This window comes from Phycodurus eques, chromosome 22 (assembly GCF_024500275.1).
Source record: "Phycodurus eques isolate BA_2022a chromosome 22, UOR_Pequ_1.1, whole genome shotgun sequence".
Taxonomy (NCBI): domain Eukaryota; kingdom Metazoa; phylum Chordata; class Actinopteri; order Syngnathiformes; family Syngnathidae; genus Phycodurus; species Phycodurus eques.
The window spans coordinates 9,878,837-9,898,035 of NC_084546.1; the positions used below are offsets into that span (position 1 = coordinate 9,878,837).

Consider the following 19,199-nt stretch of genomic DNA (forward strand, 5'->3'; position numbering starts at 1 on the left):
AAAAATATGCCCGATGGTGAACAATAGGTGATCTGCGATATAGCGAGAGAAGACTGTATATTAAAGCACCAAAATATATAAGCATACCATGTAATTTTGTCTAACGGAAGTGGGCTACTTGAATGCTAACATATAATGTGAAATGCCATAGATGGGCTAAAGGAAATTAGCATTGATGTAATGGCAACTATAAACCTTCAGACAACGGCTACTTTCACAATGACATCTCATCCCAACTGTTGTTTATTAACAGTGACACCGAGGACCACAAGCCGCTGAAGGGCAGCCGGACGCCGTCCAACGGCACGGTGCGGCGTGACGAGAGCGACGACAGCCTGGTGGACTACGGGGAGGGCGGGGACGGCCAGTTCAACGAGGACGGCTCCTTCATCGGCCAGTACAGCGGCAAGAAGGAAAAGGACACGCACGAGGGCAACGAGAGCTCAGAGGCCCCGTCGCCCGTCAACGCCATGAACTCCTTTGTCTGAACTCCTGTCGTCCGTGGACACCTTAACTTTGACCGCAGTGGTTAATCACCGTGGCAACCTGTCACCAAGGATGCCCCATCATCTCCTTCCACCCCGACACCGTCGCACCTCCTGAGCAAACTCGGCAACAACGGACACCACCGCGCAGAAGGTGTCGAAGGAACGACTCTTTAGAGAAGCAATATAGAAAGGAATGTATCAGGAGCTTTAGCCGTACGTGTGTGCGCGGCTGTGTGTGTGCGCCGTTTGATATCCTTTGCTACCATTTCGAGACAAACACATATGCGGGAGATCGTGCGTTGAACCACACATTAACTGCATGGAGTCAGTCGTGATGCTGTTTTTGTTGTCACGGAAAGGTACTGAGTTTTTATTGTATTCGGCCATCCCAAAGTGGTATTATATGGCGTATGATAGAATTATATACAGTATATTTGGAGGGACGAAAAGCTTCAGAAACGGGAGGAAACTCATCACACTGCAAAAAAACTCAAAATCTCACCAAGATTATTTATTTTGTTTCTAGTCAAAAATAATCTGATTACAGTAATCCCGCAAGTGGCAACACCTTTTCAACTTTTAAACATACATTAATGCAGTAATGTAAACAATGTTTTGTTTTGTTTTTTTTTCAAATAAGTGTTATCATGAATTAAAAAAATATTTTTTTATGTTTTAGGCTAGAAAGTGTACACTGCATACACTCAAAATCCAGCCATATGGGAAATTATGCGCAATATGAATATTAAAAAAAAAAAAAAAAAAAAAAAAAAAAAAAAACTTGCAATGCACTGAATCGGCCGTAGATGAACAGCGATGTAGCGAGGGAACGTACACTTAAAATAAGACATAACATAAAAAGCGACTTGTTTCAAGATAATTTTGATTTATTTCAAGTTAAAGTAGACTAAATTTAATTCCCCCCCCCCCCCCCTTCTTCCACTGGATTTTGTTTTTTTGTTTTTACTAATTTCAAGTAAAAATTGGCTTGAAACAAGTAGAAAATTTTCAGAAAACAAGTTACTTTTTTATGTGATGTTTTATTTTAGGTTGTAATCAGATTAGATTTGACTAGAAATAAAACATATTCTTGGTGCGATTGAGTTTTTGCAGTGCAGCCACAGCATTATGCACAATATAATGACGTTCTATGTAACAAATTGGATCCCTTTAGTTTCATGTTTCCAGACCTTTACTGATCCAAGGCACTTCTTTTAGATTAGAAAAATCTCACAGCACACCACCAACTAAAAATGTCACAAAAAAGTATTTACTGTACAGCTATAGTCAAGTCCCTGTGAAGTGAAAATACATCTTGTCTTGTAAATTTGACACACCGCAAATACGAATGTTGTGAACAACCTTGCCAAATTTAAATAATCTGCAAGTATATAAAATGAGCCTTCAAAATGGTGAAAAATCTACTTTGTCTAGCATTTTGCTTTGAGCAGCGAAAACATTCGCTTAAAAAGCCTCCGGTGGCTAGAAAATGTATCCTACCGGGTCGTTGCGGGGCTTTTCCATGCCGTGACAATGAGGCGCTCGCTCTAAAGTCGCCACGCCAGCTTAAAGCCCCCATCCTCACGCTGGCTGTCATGTCGGACTTTTCGTTTTTCCCCCCTTTGCGCTTCCGCCTTCTCTCCATGACATGCATGCACTCACGGCCGACAACGAGGCGCTCTTAAATGACCACACCGGCACGAAGACCTCATCCGCATGCAGACTTTAAAAAAAAAAAACTCACCCCTCCTTGCTAATCCGCCCTCTTCTGCATGACGTGCGCACACTCATGGCCCACAACGAGGCACTCATAAGTGGCCACGGCAGCATATTATCTGTATGGAAGAAAAAACATTTTTGATGTAGGCATAGCTAGCTGGCTAACCGCACCTCGCAATTGCGCCAGATAATCGCTGATGTGAACGAATGCGGTCATCTTGAGTGCATCACGTGATGCCATTTTAGCCAAGCCCAAAAATGAAATCATCAGTTTTACTCTATCTCCATAATCCATTCAGGAATACATTCTTCTCAGTCTATCTTCAAACATGTATGATATATTTTGAAGCAAATCACTGAATTCACTTTACAGGGTCTACTATCTCAACGCAGTTATACTCGCAGGAAGCTATGACTTCTTTTTTTTATGAATGACGTGGATACACAGGTTAATTGTGCCATTTAATTGTTCTGCCTGTCACCGTGCGTCAATCGCATAAATAGATGAACAAAGATACTTATTTTTAGTAAATAAATGGGTCATTGTCATGTACTATGATCAATAACGGTAAAGATGTTAAAAATGTAATTTATAAGTGTCTCCTATGCTGTTATTGATTATTTTAAATTTTAAGCATTCGTAGTAAAGGCAATTCTTATTGGCAGAGCAAATGTTGATGGCCGACTGAAATACACTTCTTTTTATAACGGTAAAGACAAACGTCCATAACGGTAAAGATTCAAGCTCACAGATCCCTCCGGTGTATTGCAACAACCTTAAAGAAGAAGTTCATTAACGGTAAAGACAGCTTTGCAAAGAAGGACCATTTGTAAAATAAGCATTAAAAAAAAAAAAAAAGCAACTCTGCTGACACTAAAATGCATTTGTGTTAGTGTTCATGGGAAAAGCATATTAAGCAATAGGAGAAAAAATCCTGCACAGTATATCCATAAATGTAATTGGCATCTTCAAAAAACTTCGCAAATCATGAAACCTCTTTCGGACACTTAATGGTAAAGACACACAAAAGGTTTGTCGAATTATTTTTTCTTTTTTTCTTTTAGAGACAATTAATGACACCGATGGATAACATCTGTCAGTAAATTCAAATACTCAAGTCAGTAAAATTTATTTTCAAAATGAAATTCAGTGGGCCATGTCTTTACTGTTATTAATCAAATTATATGAAAATGACCCCCCACAAATATTTTTTTTTTTTTTTTTGGACCACAGGTGAAATTGGGTACTGTGCTATGGCAACCATTACATTAGATTGTGCAGCTGTACCTAATGTTATGTGTGGTGATGTACATTTATTGATCACTTTAAAATATACAATATATATACATGTGGAATGTTAATTTCAAGGTCAAAGCTTTTTTTCCCTCATATTAGCACTTATAACCAGAGGAACAAATGTTCCTGATGATGCCGAATGTGGGAAAGAAAAGTAGTTAACAGCTGACCCTGGTACATTTATGGTTAAAAAAAAAATGTGGTACTGTTTACAAACAAATGTGGGTGCATGAGTGCCATTGTGTGTCCGTGTGCGTGCCCACGCATGTGTTAAACATGCGTTGCGCTTCTTCCGTTCCAGGACTGTCGTCTGCTCGTCCTGCGACTCTCACACACAGAATGTTGTTGTTGTTTTTTTCTGCTTCTCTGCTGTGTCGTTTATCATAACTTGCATCAAGTTTTCTCGGTCCGCGTCAGCTTCCAAGTGTTTTTTATTTTGTAAATAACCGGTTTGACCTGAGTGTTGACAAACTACAACCCAGCTGCATTGTGGGTAGTGTGACACGGGACTATTTATAGTTTTTATTTGCTGTGAATTTTTATTTTTCTTAAGGTGAACTCACAAGCTCTAAATGAGATTATTTTGCTTGTGGCCGAACTCTGGTGGCACCTGTCTTCTTCATGCACCTTTTGTGTTGTTGTTGTTGTTGTTTTTTAATATATTAAATGCACACACATTCACAGGATGCATCATTTAAAACTATGTGGACAAAATAGGCCCAACTGGAAGCTGCCCAGTTTCACTGATATGATGACAATAATATAGGAGATTCCTGTTCGTGTCGAAACGATTATACGTGACAAGCATGAGAGAGAAAGCTGTTCAAGGGTTTACTCTTCGATAAAAACATGACAACAAATATTTTGTATTTGTTGTATATTTTTAAGTGAAGTTAAAACTGGGGGGAAAAAAGTCCAATAAATGTTGGCTTCAAGATTTCAAATTGGCACCAATTGTTTCCTCAACCTGGAACTCAGCCACTTCATTGGGTACAACTGGAGATTTAATATTCATTTTATGTTTATTTTTGTGGTTGACATTTTCTGGGAGGTGTATGTAATATACAACCGAAATATTAGAAACAGCTCTGTATGTGAGTTTTAATACTGCTCTTGTATTAAATATATTATATTGGGTACACACCGGCTGAGATATGCCGCATGATTCCAACCCTCTTACACACACACGGTTCACTTATTGTGGATTCAGTGCATTGCAAATATTTTTTTCATATTCATATCGCACGCCATATCGTGAAACTTTGGTAAAATAAACACGTCCTCATCCAAAAAAATACGTGGCCGCTACTTCACAGATTCCACCCATTGCGGGAGTGGTCCAGAACATATTCCCCAGCGAGAATCTCCGTGTAAATCTGCAAAATGACAAAAATCCAATACAAGAGCTGTATCAAAAAGTCTGCATTTTGAAATATAATGCTCTTTTTGTAGTGTCTGGCCACGTGTCTCTACGACATAATTTCATTTCATCCTAATAAGAAATTAGATTTCCCTCCTAGTCCTGATTCAGATCGGTTTGTCTCCATCCCTGCTCTCTGATTGGCCGGCTGTGGTCACGTGTCGCCCTTGCCCTCTCCTCCAATAAGAAAAGTTGCCTTTGCTCTGCACGCTGCGGGTTTGTGTTGCGGGGGCGATCCTGTTCGCGTCCAGGTCCAAAGCAGCACTTATATTTCATACTCATCGCTTAAAAAAAGAAAGGAAAAAAAAAAAAGGTAAGACGAATATTTTCATGTGAGTTTGTGCGTGATTGTGTTGCGTTTTGATTGGCGAGGACAGTGTTGAAGTGGAGCTGCTGGTGGCACCAGATAACCACTGCAATGCAGAGCAGCCGGTGTAACTCAGTCGTCATTGGGGTGTGCACTTTCTTTTGCAGCTTTTTTAAAAATGTATTTTAGGTGGGCGGGTTGGGGGGGGGGGACTATTTTTAGGGAGTGAGACTGCGACAAAAAGTCACCTTAGAGGTTTTTTTTTGTGTTTGTTTGTTTTTAATGGTGGGGCATTTGTTTGTATTTTGCAGTTTAGAGATAATAGTTATGATAGCATTGCTTTTGTGGTACCAATTTAAAAAAAAAAAAAAACATGACAGTGAATGCACAAAAGGGATGACTCGTCCTATATAGGTCCTGTGTAGGTCAGAGCCTTGTTTGGATGTCCTCATCATCAAGGCTGGAATACACTATGGGCTTTTTTTTTTTTTTTTTTTTTTTTTTTTTTTTTTTTTTTTTTTTTGTCCTAATACAACAGGCGCTGACCTAAATTTGTTGTGGTCGGTCCTAAAGAGGATGTGACGGGATTACATCGGGATGATTAGAGCACATTGCTGTGACTATATTATCTACAAATACTGTCATCTGTGCAGAAAACAAGACAGCATCGCCTCTCAGTGTGAGTACAGATGTGCACAGCTGCAAAATTGCGTTTTAGCCACTGAAAGAAAGACATTTGGGTATGCCTGCATACAGCAAGATGGGCGGTGGAGTTTTTGTTGAGTCATCTCACTGCTGATGATGGCTGGTAGCATCCATATAGTACAATGGCATCACGTGGTAATAGTATGATAACAGTGTGTCAAGATAAATATCCTTAAAATTGTTTAAAAACATGCTGTGTGTGGCGTAGTCAGTTTGTTGCCCAAATACACACTCACTGGACACTTTATTAGGTACACCTAAATTGTGAACTGGAATTTAACTGACTTTAATCTATTATCTAATATCACATTGCTGCCGATTTATTCATATATAGCATATTTCTTTTGTTTGTATCAGAATTGTGATGCTTTCCGCTGCTTTGTTGCTACTGGCCCTCCTCTCCTCGGCCCCTGTCACAGGTAAATATATATTTTTTTATACGGGTCATTTTCATATAATTTGAGCAATAACAGTCAGGACACTTTCACTTATTTAGCATTTTTTTAATGCTAAATAAGTGTTTTTTTGGGGGGGAAATGTCCCCCATGGTGAAACAGCCTATTTTCAAAAATGTATTGATTTTTCTGGCATTCATGTTAAAGGCAATCCTTACTGACAGAGCAAATGGAGGTGGCCGACTGAAATACATTTCTTTTTATAACGGTAAAGACAAACACGGCTCCATAAAAATTGTGTCACATGCACAATTTACGTGTTGCCTCTCAAACTCTGCGGGTACAAGTGCCTAAATGATCCTAATGACTCATTAAAACGCACGACGCACTCGCTTTTTATACAAGCATAACGATAACGACACGCAATAGTTCCGACACATTCACAAATCTCATACGCATCTCATAAATAACACATTTCAGTTGGCTTTTTTGCAATTGTGTGACTTGTTTTAGTTTTCATGCAAAAGGCATATTAAACAATAGGAGGAAAATCCTCGTGTATATATCAAGACTGTAAGTAGCATCTTCAGAAAACATGTTGCCAATCACGAAACTTCATTTCTAACAGTAAAGACATATTGGCATGAAAACGTTGAAAAATATACTACCATTTGAATGATAACAACTGCCTATAATTCAAATACTATCAGCAAAATTAATTGATTTTCAAAAGGAAATTCAGTGGGCCATGTCTTTATTGTTATGGATCAAATTATATGAAAATGGCCCACATATCTTTTTAAAAATAAAAGGATGTCATAATTTTCATAATTTATTCATCTGTAACACAATGTTTCTTCTTCCCAGTGGCCATCTTATTTGGGGAGCCCAGGATATTTGGAGGTGATTTTTTTTTTCCCTCTCTCCTTAATTTGTTCTCATCTTCATGTCTGTATTGTTGTCATGTTTGTTGTTATTATGTAATATTTAGAGGAAGCTACTGGCTACGGGCCCATTTTTGAGGAGGAGCCGGTGGATGTGGTCTACACCGAGGACTCCCCCGATGGAAGGATCTCCATGAACTGCAGGGCACGGGCCAACCCGCCAGCCTCATACAGGTAGTCCAACTGTATCTGTGCTTTATGAAAGTGGTGCTTTGATGCAAATTATTTCAATTGTCATTTGTGGTCATCTCACAAAAATTGCAAGCCTAAAATGTATAGAAAATACTGCACGACTGAAAACTACTGTCTGGGTGAGAGCTGTGGCGGACAGTAGCGCCTGTGTAAGTGTGCTCATTCTGTTTGGGTTTTACTGTTCTACCTGCATTCGCTAAACCGCTGAAAAGTACATCCAAGACTCTTCAGACCTAATGTAGTGTCCCCCTGCTAGATGGCGCCGTGACAACTGGGAGATCAAGCTGATGGAGCAGCCCGATGAACACTACAGCCTAGTGGGGGGCAACCTGGTCATCAACAACCCGAGGCAGAAGAAGCACGCCGGCACGTACATTTGCGTGGCTCGGAACATCTACGGCACTGTCATCAGCAAGGAGGCCCGCGTCAAGTTTGGATGTGAGAACATACAAACTCAAAGAAAAAAGATTTTCACATGGTTAAATGAGTGGGTGTTTTCTGTGTTGAAGTTCTGGAGGACTTTCCTCAAGAAGAGCGAGATCCCGTCACTGTGAAAGAAGGCCAGGGGGCAGTTCTGCTGTGTGCCCCTCCCAAAGCGTGGCCAGGTGTGTATCTCATTGTATCTCAAACCTGTCTTTTTCTCAGTCTATCTCAAACCTGTCTTTTTCCTTCAGAGGAGGTGTCTTACCGCTGGATCTTCAACGAGTTCCCAGTGTTCCTCAACATGGACCGCCGCCGCTTTGTCTCGCAGAGGACCGGCAACCTTTACATCTCCAAGGTGGAGGCTCAGGACGCCGGAAACTACTCGTGCTTCGTCTCCAGCCCCGTCCTGGGGAAGAGCGTCTTCTCTAAGTTCATTCCCCTTATCCCCTTACCGCCAGAAGACGGTGAGTCAATGTAGTCGTCTTACTGGGTTTCCCAACCTTTATTGAGCCAAGGCAAATCTTTTACATTACAAAAATCTCGCCCACCGCACAAGACTCATTCTCTGAGCTGACAACATCAAATAATTCTCTTAAAGAAAGCCACGAATGGGGACTATCCTTCTTATCTGAATCTGTTCCCATCATGGTTAATGCTCCCTGGTTAACATTCTTCCATGCCACTGATGTCCCTAATTTTTTCCACCCTAAAAGACCCCAAGATCACAAATCAATTCACTCTATTTACTTAATTACCTCTCTATTTACTTACTCCTTTTTTTTTTTTTTTTTTTTTAAATATCTTGTCATCATCAGCGGAAGTTGAAAAAAGTAACAAGCCTATTTTCACAAGAGTTGAAAGTATAGATATGTGATGTCTGTCAAATAAACAAATAAATTATGTAGAACAAATACTGTTCTCAGTTAAAGTGCAGATACCTGAAAACCCCATTTCAGTACTGGAACAAAGTATTTTGGTCAAAACGTATACTGTACAGCTACACTGAAATAATGATGATCTTGTCTCAATTTACTCACCATGGTAATAACTCAGTGTGAAACAGTCACAAACAACAGACCAATCTCTCTGTAACCTCAGTCCTAAAAAAAACTCGAAACATTTCAACTCAGAATGAAAACATTTCATTGATAACGAGCAAATAATAAATGAAAGCCAACACAGTTTTAGAAACAATAGTACCACCTCAATGGCACCTATTGAAGCAATTGAAGAAATCACTAATGCACTAGATCGTAAAAAGCAAGCTATCGGTATATTTATTGATCTTAAAAAAGCCATTGACACAATAAATCATCCAATCCTCCTCCATAAAATGGATCAACACGGAATTTGGGGGATAGCAGGAGACTGGTTAAGAAGTTACCTAACATGAATGGTGCAGAATATAAAAATGGGGAAGCATACTGTCCATCAGAAATACTTGGCATTGCTTCTGGTGTCCCCCATGGGTCTGTGCTGGGGCTACAACTATTCAATGTGAATATTTAATGTGTCTCAATCACTAAAACCGATACTCTTTAAAGAAGACAAACATTTTATTGTAGTGAAAATTATAGCAAGCTGGTAAATAAACAAGAAACTAAATAAAATAAAACAATGGGTTACGTAAATACATTTTTAAACCGAAATAAAATTAAAGCAATGTTGTTCGGCATTTCAAAAAGTAGCTCAGAACTGTCAATAATTATTGATGGCCTCCAAATTGAAATTTGGACTTGTCAAAAGTCATGGGCAAATTAAAAAAAAAAAAATCCCTTTAAAAAAACTTTTTTTGTGCTTCAGGTGAAGAGAGAAAATACCCAGCAGACATCAGCGTGAAGTTCCCAGACACGACAGCACTGCTGGCTTCCAACATCACACTGGAATGCTTTGCTCTGGGGAAGTACGTTTGATTGGCACAAAGGCTGTTGTCCACCATTTCACACTCCATTATGCTTCTCTGACCTTAAGGTTTTTCGAACTATGACTCTTTTTCCCCAATAAAAAGATCAAATTCAAGGCCATGGACAGAAAATCAGTGAGGTGTCAATGATCCCATGGCATTGCCTCGAAGCATCCAATCCAATTGCTCTATTGCCATCCCCCTATTTTCATCATTTCCAAGCTTTTGCAAACAAAATGTTTTGCTCCACAGTCCCATCCCTCACATTGTGTGGCGGAAAGTGGACGCCACCGACCTGCCTGCAAACCACGAGATCAGCGAATCGGGCGCGGTGCTGCACCTCTACAATGTCCAGTATGAAGACGTGGGGGGTTACGAGTGCGAGGCCATCAACACCAAAGGGAAGGACTGGCACAAGGCCTGGCTCTACGTGGAGTGTGAGCGTCCATCGCTCGTAACTGCAATGCCGCAGAATGTGTTGAACTGAATCCCATTATCTTGTCCAGCTGCTCCGGAGTGGGCCGAGACTATCAACAACACCCAAATGGACATTGGCTCGGAGCACACCATGCGCTGTGTTGCATCAGGGAAGCCTTTCCCGTTCATCCGCTGGTACAAAGATGGCTACATGGTGAGCGTCCAACTAGGCTACGTTCAGAATCACTCATCCGCTATATACAGTAGTATAATGTCCTATAAAATGAGTCTGCCATTTTGTAGTGCTGTTTGAATGTGTAGTGAATATAGGTTATCCCCTCAAAGTACCCCACAATGCAATGGGAAACAATGATATTTGTTTCTAAACAATGGGGGGAACATTGCATCACCTATACGTATACAATATAATATATATAAGTCCCAGTAGTGATTACGGTGTAGGGAATCAATGAATGATTCTGAACAGTCCATTACTTTTTTTTTTTAGTAGTGCATCCATTTTTTTTATATTAGTCAGGAAAAGGTGAGCTGAAGTTCTCCAGCCTGACCTTTGATGACTCCGGGATGTACCAGTGCATTGCGGAGAACTACTGGGGCATCAAATACGCCAACGCAGAGCTGCGAGTGATCGGTGAGCCCGAACAAAAGCCGATGAGTCGTCTTTCTAACGGACACGGTGACTTTAAAACTTCTTCCTTCAGCCTGCGCCCCAACGTTTGAGTTCAACCCCCTGAAGAAACAGCTTCTCGGTGCCCGAGACGGCCGCGTGCTGATCGAGTGTAAACCTCGAGCGGCACCCAGGCCTCGTTTTACCTGGATCAAGGGCAAAGAGCTGCTGTTCAACAATTCACGGTCAGTGCGATACATCGTAGCTTTTAATACGGCGCTCTTCTCATCTCCACTCACATCGACTGTGTGCTTTTGGCAGCATCTCCATCATGTTTGACGGCACTCTGGAGATCCTCAATGCCACTAAAAACGATGAAGGTTTCTACACATGCTTTGCTGAGAATGACAGAGGGAAAGCCAACAGCTCTGGTTACCTCACCATCACCGGTTAGTGTGCAGTATTATTATTATTATTGTTATTACTAGAAATCGATTGATAAAATATATATGTAATAATACTCATCGTTTTTGTAAGTTTTAAATGACATTGTTAACAGCTTGTGTAGGGGTCATTTTCCTATAATTTGATCAATAACGGTAATTACGCTTAAAAAAAATATATATTTTTTAAAAACTCAAATTGAGCAATTTTTTTTAATGCCGCCTTGTTTTTATAGGGGTAAATGTCTCCCATGCTGAAATCGGCAAGTTTAAAGTCCTATTTTTTTTCAATATTTTGCATTTTCAAAGGCCTATTTTTATTGATGATTTAAAATGTTAAGCGTTCGCAGTAATGGCAGTCCTTATTGACAGTGCCCACTGAAATGCACTACTTGTGTAATGGTAAATATAAAAGCACATAACAGTAAAAACATACACAGCTTCATAAAAATGTATTTGTTGCTGTTCAAATTTTGCAGATACAATTGCATAACTCATCCTAACTACTCAAGTAACCCATAACACTCTTTATACCATCGTAATCACGGAAAAGACGTGCAACGCTGTGGACTCTTGGATACTCACGGTTCGGCACCGATGGATTCAACTATTCGCGGATTCTTTTATTTATTTAAAAAAAAAATGTCAATGTGTAATTTTTTTTTCATATTTATTTATTTTGAATTTTTGGAGGGGTTGGCTAACCCATAAAAAGCTTATTGGAAGTTTATCCCTGCTTATTGAATAATATTTTTGGGTTAAAAAAAACCCCCAAAAAAACCTTTTTTTTTCGATGCAATTATAACGGTCGTCAGTTTTGTCTATTCCCTGGTCCATTGTAGTCCACTGTAGTTCCATAATGGAAAAGACATATTGGCTTTAAAAGTTTGAAAAACATTACTTTTGGACATTCTTTTTCTTAGAAACAATTATTACCGTTTGAATGATGCCACAAATTCAAATACTCATATCAGTAAAATCAGTTGATGTTGATCAAATGATATGAAAATGACTCCTATAATCATTATTAGCGTAATCATAATAAAAACAAATCCAGATATAAAATATAAACGTTTTAAGTTAATTTGGAGTATTAGTACTTGACTAATATAAAATAATATTGTAACCACAGTATGTATGCGTATTTCTTTGCCCAGAGGCGACCGGCATTACGGTGGCTCCCGAGGACACGGAGGTGAAGGTGGGCGACGAGGTGGTCCTGGCCTGCGCCGCCTCCTATGACCCCATGCTGGATATCACCTTCATCTGGGCCGTCGACTTCCGGGTCATCGACTTTGACGCCGAGTGGCAACACTACGAGCGCATCATGGTAGCATCTTGATACATTTAAGATAATGACCAGAGGGAAAACTTGCGTGTTACTACACAACGGACAATAGAGAGACCGTACAGTTTTACCTCTCCCACTCACTTTAAACACATTTAAACATATTAAAACTCACTTAAACTTATTGAAACACACTGGTCCCGATCGAAATACAACCCATCGAAGTGGCTAGTGGGAGTGGCGCTGTTACCCACCACAGCTGAAATTCACCCGCATTTGGCAGGTTGGCGGGTGTTAATGTCAAGCCCTGCGTAAGTAGTAAAAATCTGCAGGCGTTGAAGAATGAACGGTGATGTAATCGAGGGACCGCTGTATTAATGGCCTTCCTGTGCTTGCTGCCGAAGAGCGAGGAAGGAAGCGGGAACCTGCGGATCAAGAACACGCAGATCTGGCACGAGGGCCGCTACACGTGCACGGCTCAGACCGTGGTGGACAGCGACACGGCATTTGCGGACCTGAAAGTCGTCGGTGAGTCCACTTTCCTCTTATTCCAAGCAAATAACAGAGGGACAAATCAAATAAATTTATATGTGCTTCCTAGGTGTCCCGGGCCCTCCTGGTGTGATCCGTGTGGAGGACATCGGCGACACGTGGGTGAAGCTGCTGTGGACTAAAGGAGCCGAACACAACAGCCCCATTCTCTACTACTCCATTCAGACCAGGCACTACTGGTCTCTGCACGAGGACGACTGGAGGAACGCCAGCACCTGTGAGTACCACTACCCCCCAAAAAGTTAGGGATGCTGCATTTGGATTTCACATCAAATTTCAGGATGAACAACAAATAGCACTTTGTGTATCACGATTTCATGCTTCATTGCCCATTGACTTTGTGCTGCTCCTTCTGCTGTGTGCATCTTGGCCACCGGGGGGGGGGGGCAGTAATAATACATAATACACAAAGAGTACAGTCTCTTCTCAGCTCAGTAAGCTGCAGTAACATTAAACTAATTTAATCATTGAAATGGCCATCATCACAGAGGCAGAAATCTGAACTGCAAAAAAAGAAACTAAAGGGACGCCTCGCTCCACCGGTTGTCTTAACTCGAGTTTCTTTCAGCGCCGACCTTCCTCGACGGCACCGTGGAGTGGGCCAAAGTCACCGACCTGTACCCCTGGATGGAGTATCAGTTCCGGATCATTGCCACCAACGAGTACGGCTCCGGAGAGTCCAGCATTCCCTCGCTCAAGATCAAAACATGGGACGCTCGTAAGTAGACGCGCGCTTGTGTCAAATTCATAGGGAAATGTTGAAAATCTGACATTTTAATTTCCTTTATTTAATACTTCTTTTGGGGGGGGTTCTCCATGTACTCCAGCGTCATCCCACATTCCAAAATGATGACTGTTACATTCGTTGAAAACTCTAAATTGTCCGTATTGTGTATTAACCAGCATTAGTCTTCTATTAATTTGCTTCTTTGCAGTTTGTGCTCGACATCACATAAAATTTAGTTGGAATTGCTATATCTAGTTGAAAAACAGAAATTAATTTTATTTATACTTAGCTTACTTAACATTTTGTTCCTCCTTCCTAGCTCCGGTGGTGTCTCCCACAGATGTGGAAGGCTACGGCGGTCGGAACGGCGAGATAATTATCACGTGGACGGTAAATAAACTCGGTTTATGCAACAGTTAGTATAAATTACTTCATAGAGACCAATCCAGATTGTAGTCTGCTTTTGCCCCCCCCCCCCCCCCAAAAAAAAACCTCTCCCAATGTAGAATATAGCACAAACTACCAAAATGTTTAATCTATCTCCTAATCTGCCTTCTCCCCACAGCCTGTGCAGCCGTGGTATTTCTACGGCAAAAAGTTCGGCTACATCGTGGCCTTCAAGCCTCACGACGGGTACCAATGGTGGTACGAGACCATCTCCGACCCTGAGACCAAGCGTTACGTTCACAGGGACTCCTTCTTCCTCCCTGGCGACGAAGACTTCCAGGTGCGGGAGTTCCAGGTGAAGATCAAGACGTTCAACGTGAAGGGAGACGGGCCGTACAGCCTTACCAAGGTCATCTACTACCCTCGGGACGGTAAGGATGCTCAAGTGGCTCAAGTCTTTCGTGCTGGCGTTCACTTTTTGAGTCTTGAGCCTTGCTGACTCTGAGAGCCCAGTTTGAGAACCACTGTTTTGGTCTTAATGAGTTTTTCTCTTTTCTCTAGTACCCACAGAGTCTCCAACAGACGTCTACGCTCGGCCGGTTTCGTCCACCGAAGCGCTGGCGTGGTGGCTCCCGGTGGTGGACACAGGAACGGGCCTGCAGCAGTACATTGAGGGCTACCAGGTAAAAGCTCGTGCAAATACCTCATACAGCAAGTACCGCCGCTTACAGATTCCAATTTCACGTCAGGTTAAATACTGGAGAAAGTACGACGACGCGGAGCAAGGAGCCAATCGCATATTCGTTAACGCTACGTTGAACCATACCAGGCTTGAAAACATGCTGCCTGACTCACATTACCTCATCGAGGTGCGCGCCTTTAACGGAGCGGGCATGGGCCCGCCTGGCGAACACTGCGAGATGTTCACCAAAAGACCACGTAAGACTACCAACAACCTAAAAAGAACATTTACCTCTCACGCTCATCAACATACCTCCTTTTTTCGTTTGGTGTGTGCGCCAGCCATCCACACCCACATTTCGGATGGGTCTTAAATGTAATGTCTTTATTCACAGCGCCGGCGGAGCCCCCCAGGATGTGGCGCTTCATCTCTTGGACTGGAAAGTGGTTGTACGTGTGGTGGGATCACATCGCGTACGACTGGTTCGGCAACGTGTCCTTCCCGCTCTATTACAAGGTCAGCTTCGTGAACCTAAAAAGTTAGTTTAAAGTTAGTTGAGTTTAAGACAGGGGTCAGGGGGCCGCATTTGATATTTCAAACGGACAGATGGGCCAGATCATTCATAGATGAGATTTATAAAAAAAAAAAAAAAAAAAAAAAAAAAAAAATAGTGTTACAATTTTACACTTAATTTAATGCTACCATTCATAGGTTTGGCAATAGTTAGACATGGCCTTTAAACAGTATTGTATGTAAAAGTTTACTTTGATGATAAGTCTTGTTTTAATTGTATAATTTAAAAAAGTTACATAAATAAATCAATTATTGTACATGTGCCTTTTTATTTTATATTTTACAATAAATTAATTATTTAAAGAGATACATTTATTTAAAACATTTGAGAATGCACTTTGTATGGAAATGAAGGGAATAATGAAATGCTCTGGAATTCATTGAATTGCTGAAACAGAATGTGAGACCTGATGAGTTTAATAGACAAAGAAATGTTGAAATCTTTCTTAATTTCGGGACTTTTACTGTGAAGATTTGGGAATTTTGGGAATGTGGTCATTCCCAAGATGTCCTGTAAAGCTGAACAATTTTGTTTCTTGGTGGGGGGTTGAATTGGTTCATAAATGTAAGAGGATGATGTGAATACTGTAGGTAATGTGTTCATTTGGGAATGTTGCTGTGGAAAATGGGGAATAAAAAAAAAAAAAAAAAAAGTGGACATTTGGGGTATGTGAAATATAGTTTCCATGATGTCCTGAATGAGATGAACATTTAAAATCTTGCCTACTTTTCAGGTCATGTTCCGGAAGACGGGCTACATCTACGGGAAGGTCTACGTCACTGGCTGGCACTTCATGGACTTCCCCATGCCTCAGTTCGGAGACTACGAGCTGATGGTCCGCGGGCGCTACGAGGGAGGCGACGGGCCCGTCAGGACCATTAAACTCCTGGGTAAGACTCCAGTCATGACGACCGGTTTCAATCTGACAACTTGCTTCACGTTAACTCTGCTTCTCCTCAGGTAAGGCCTCCATGACCGCACCTTCGCTCAGCCTTATTGCCACAGTGTTGCTGGCGCTGTGCATTGTGGGATTGTAGCGTCAAGCCAAGTGATTCCACCTTCCCCTCGCACACTTCATTTCTGTAGTACAAAAGACTATCTGGCTTGCGTCGGCTTCTATGGGCTTTGGGATGCGCAAATATCTCAAAGACTTTTGAGTTTACCTGTTTGGAGTCTATGCACAATGGAAAATCACGAGCAATCGTTATTTATAAGAAGCACTATAACAAGCAATCCGATTGTATGTAAAGAGCTGTGTAGTAGTGCCTGCTAGCTTGTAGATGCGCAAAGGACAATGGGCAACTTATACGATTTATTGTACACGTCTATTATTTATTAAACCACTACTCCACAATATCTGTAATCTTTTTTTTTTCTCCCTCCAACATTTTTCAAAGCATCTTTTGTGTCTTTGTTTTTAAATTCGTGGGGGGAAAAAAACATTCTTTATCATTGCTGTCAAACATCTCATTTTATTTAAAATGTGATATTTTGTTCTTTATTTGGTTTACAAATAATTACAAAACAGTAAATTTGCTTTTCATTGGCCAATTTTTGCTATTTGTAATATGTCAATATCAATGTTTTTTTCCCATTTACAATTTGTAAAATTTGCTTTTCATTGGCCAATTTTTGCTATTTGTAATATGTCAATATCAATGTTTTTTTCCCATTTACAATTTGTAAATATCTCATAATCATGTCATTTAAACATCTCATAATAGCTACAAAATAATAGGATTAGACCCTATAAAAAAATGCTAATTGAGCCAGAAAAAAACGTATAAACTGACGCGTGGTATACAATTTTGGACAACAGATGGCGCCATAATCATGTACAGTACAATACAAGCCAGTTCCAAACTGTAACTGTATTGCATCGTACAATAATAATAAAACGTACAATAATAATAAAAATGGCTCGCTGCAAACACCGGGCTAGCTTGTTTCACTGCACAAAATTGGCGTGGCATAATTCATTAAATGAAACAAAGCAAGTGAAAAATGTCAAATAAAGGGTCAAGTGGTGTAGCCTTACCAACTCAATAAATGTTAAGTTGAAAAAAAATTAACTAATTTACCAATAGTCAGTTATAAACCTGTATGGGATTATGTGTCCGCTTTTTTATGCGTGGTTTCAGAGTAAAGGCTAATTTAAACGTGAATTAAATCCTTCTATCGAGCGTAACTCCAATCATTTGTGACTTTTCCAGGATGATTGTCTTGTCTCTCCACCTCCATGACCTTCTTCACTGTTTATTATTATTATTATTATTATTGTTGTTTTGCTTTTGCCTTTAGCATCTTTTGTTGTGCTTGAATTGAATGAAGGCACGCATGTTAAAGTTGACTTACTTTCTTGCGACGCCATCTTTTGGTTAATGAGCATTAGCCTCCCCCCTGTGCTAATTAGCCTCATGAGTTTCAGCAGGCTACTTCTGTCAGCCAATCAGCTTTCAGCGTACTCCACAGCTGTCTTTTTAGCCACTTGATTGGCTCTGTAATGCTTGTTTGTGCTTTATTTCAGTTTTGTTTTTTTTCAAATTAGCTTTTTGTTTTATTATTATTTGTTAATAAGTCATGTCGTCATTGGCAGAGCCTATTTGGACATAGAAAGTACAGATGTTTTTTTTTTTAATGTCTGCAGTAAAAGTAAAAAGTCATCAGAAAAACAAATACTTGAGTAAAGTACAAATGCCTGAAAAATCTACTGAGGTGCACGTACCTTGTTACTTGCCACCACTGGTGTTTCCCAATCATGTCTAAATTGTTAGGTATTTCCTTAAAATATAAATAAAATAATATAATATATATATATATCCATGCTCGCTGTCTTTAATCATAAGAGAAGTGTTTATTAATGACATTGTGCCATGTAAATTCCAGTGAAATCGTGGGAACCATTGTATTAACACGAGGAACTTAACATATATCACATTACATTAGTTATTTACTCACTATTTATTCAACTGAAATGTTTTTGTTTTTTTAAATCCTTGCTGAATTTATTTTGTGTGGTAAATATGAGTTAAATCTTTGCACAACATTCTGTATAAATGCTTATGGAAATTGTGATCCTGAGTTGTATATTGTAACTATCTATATAATTATGTTATCACTTTTACGCTTTAACAAATGGGGTCAATGTAGCCACTTCGTTTTATTGCCTAAATTGAGGCATATGCATTTTTAATGACTGTTTCCAGCTCAAAGCATCAAATAATGCTGCATACGTGAAAAATGCTAATGCTCAGAAAAGCCCAACTTTGCACTTTTTTAATGTCTTCTCCCTGCAGTAAAAAAAAAAAAAAAAAAAAAAAAAAAAACTCCTGGAAAACTGAAGTTTATGTTCCAAAAGTGGGCTCTCATTGCCTTTAACATCATCACTTTCTCCACTCGAACAGTAAAAATAGTTCAGTAGTGTTCAATCACCTTGATGATGTCACTGGAGTTGTTTGATGGACGCAGTCTTCGTTAAGCTTCACCGAATGCTCGGGCCCGACCTTTCAAATGTGGGATTTAACTGTCAAAGTGATCCCAAAAGTGGGAAGAATATATAAATGAGGGATTAAGACTTTTGCTCAAGGACGCTTCACGGGGATACACTTTATCCTTTGCTTGGAAAAAAAAACATGCTAATTTCTTTTTTAGTTCCGTTAAAATATGAATGAATATATAGTTGGCACTGCAGTGCAGCATATATGGAGA

At 40.2% G+C, this 19,199-nt stretch overlaps 2 protein-coding genes across 11 annotated transcripts in view; both read left to right on the plus strand.

Moving 5' to 3' along the window:
• The window catches only part of nrcama (neuronal cell adhesion molecule a), a 32,865-nt gene extending 28,680 nt beyond the window's left edge, over positions 1 to 4,185 (plus strand). For 6 of the 9 annotated variants that reach the window (XM_061668487.1, XM_061668488.1, XM_061668493.1 and 3 more), the window contains one exon: positions 254 to 4,185. In XM_061668487.1, the coding sequence (XP_061524471.1) occupies positions 254 to 488 (235 nt within the window). In that variant the 3' untranslated portion in view covers positions 489 to 4,185. The remainder of the gene's footprint in view (positions 1 to 253) is intronic. The other 3 variants (XM_061668492.1, XM_061668489.1, XM_061668494.1) reach the window with 1 other exon arrangement.
• Positions 4,186 to 4,269: 84 nt separating this feature from the next.
• cntn1b (contactin 1b) lies at positions 4,270 to 18,302 on the plus strand. 2 transcript variants are annotated; one of them, XM_061668496.1, is made up of 24 exons: positions 4,270 to 5,237; positions 6,294 to 6,355; positions 7,199 to 7,234; positions 7,323 to 7,449; positions 7,724 to 7,905; positions 7,977 to 8,072; positions 8,142 to 8,354; positions 9,694 to 9,793; positions 10,046 to 10,230; positions 10,300 to 10,424; positions 10,745 to 10,862; positions 10,933 to 11,083; positions 11,160 to 11,287; positions 12,439 to 12,611; positions 12,974 to 13,097; positions 13,171 to 13,338; positions 13,690 to 13,839; positions 14,168 to 14,238; positions 14,414 to 14,666; positions 14,797 to 14,918; positions 14,985 to 15,174; positions 15,312 to 15,433; positions 16,225 to 16,381; positions 16,452 to 18,302. In XM_061668496.1, exons 2-24 carry the CDS (start codon positions 6,301 to 6,303, stop codon positions 16,526 to 16,528), a joined length of 3,123 nt encoding a protein of 1,040 aa, XP_061524480.1. In that variant the 5' UTR covers positions 4,270 to 5,237; positions 6,294 to 6,300; the 3' UTR covers positions 16,529 to 18,302. The 2 variants fall into 2 exon arrangements, with proteins under 2 accessions (XP_061524480.1, XP_061524481.1); XM_061668497.1 differs by lacking the exon at positions 4,270 to 5,237 and adding an exon at positions 5,761 to 5,910.
• Positions 18,303 to 19,199: the final 897 nt, after the last annotated feature.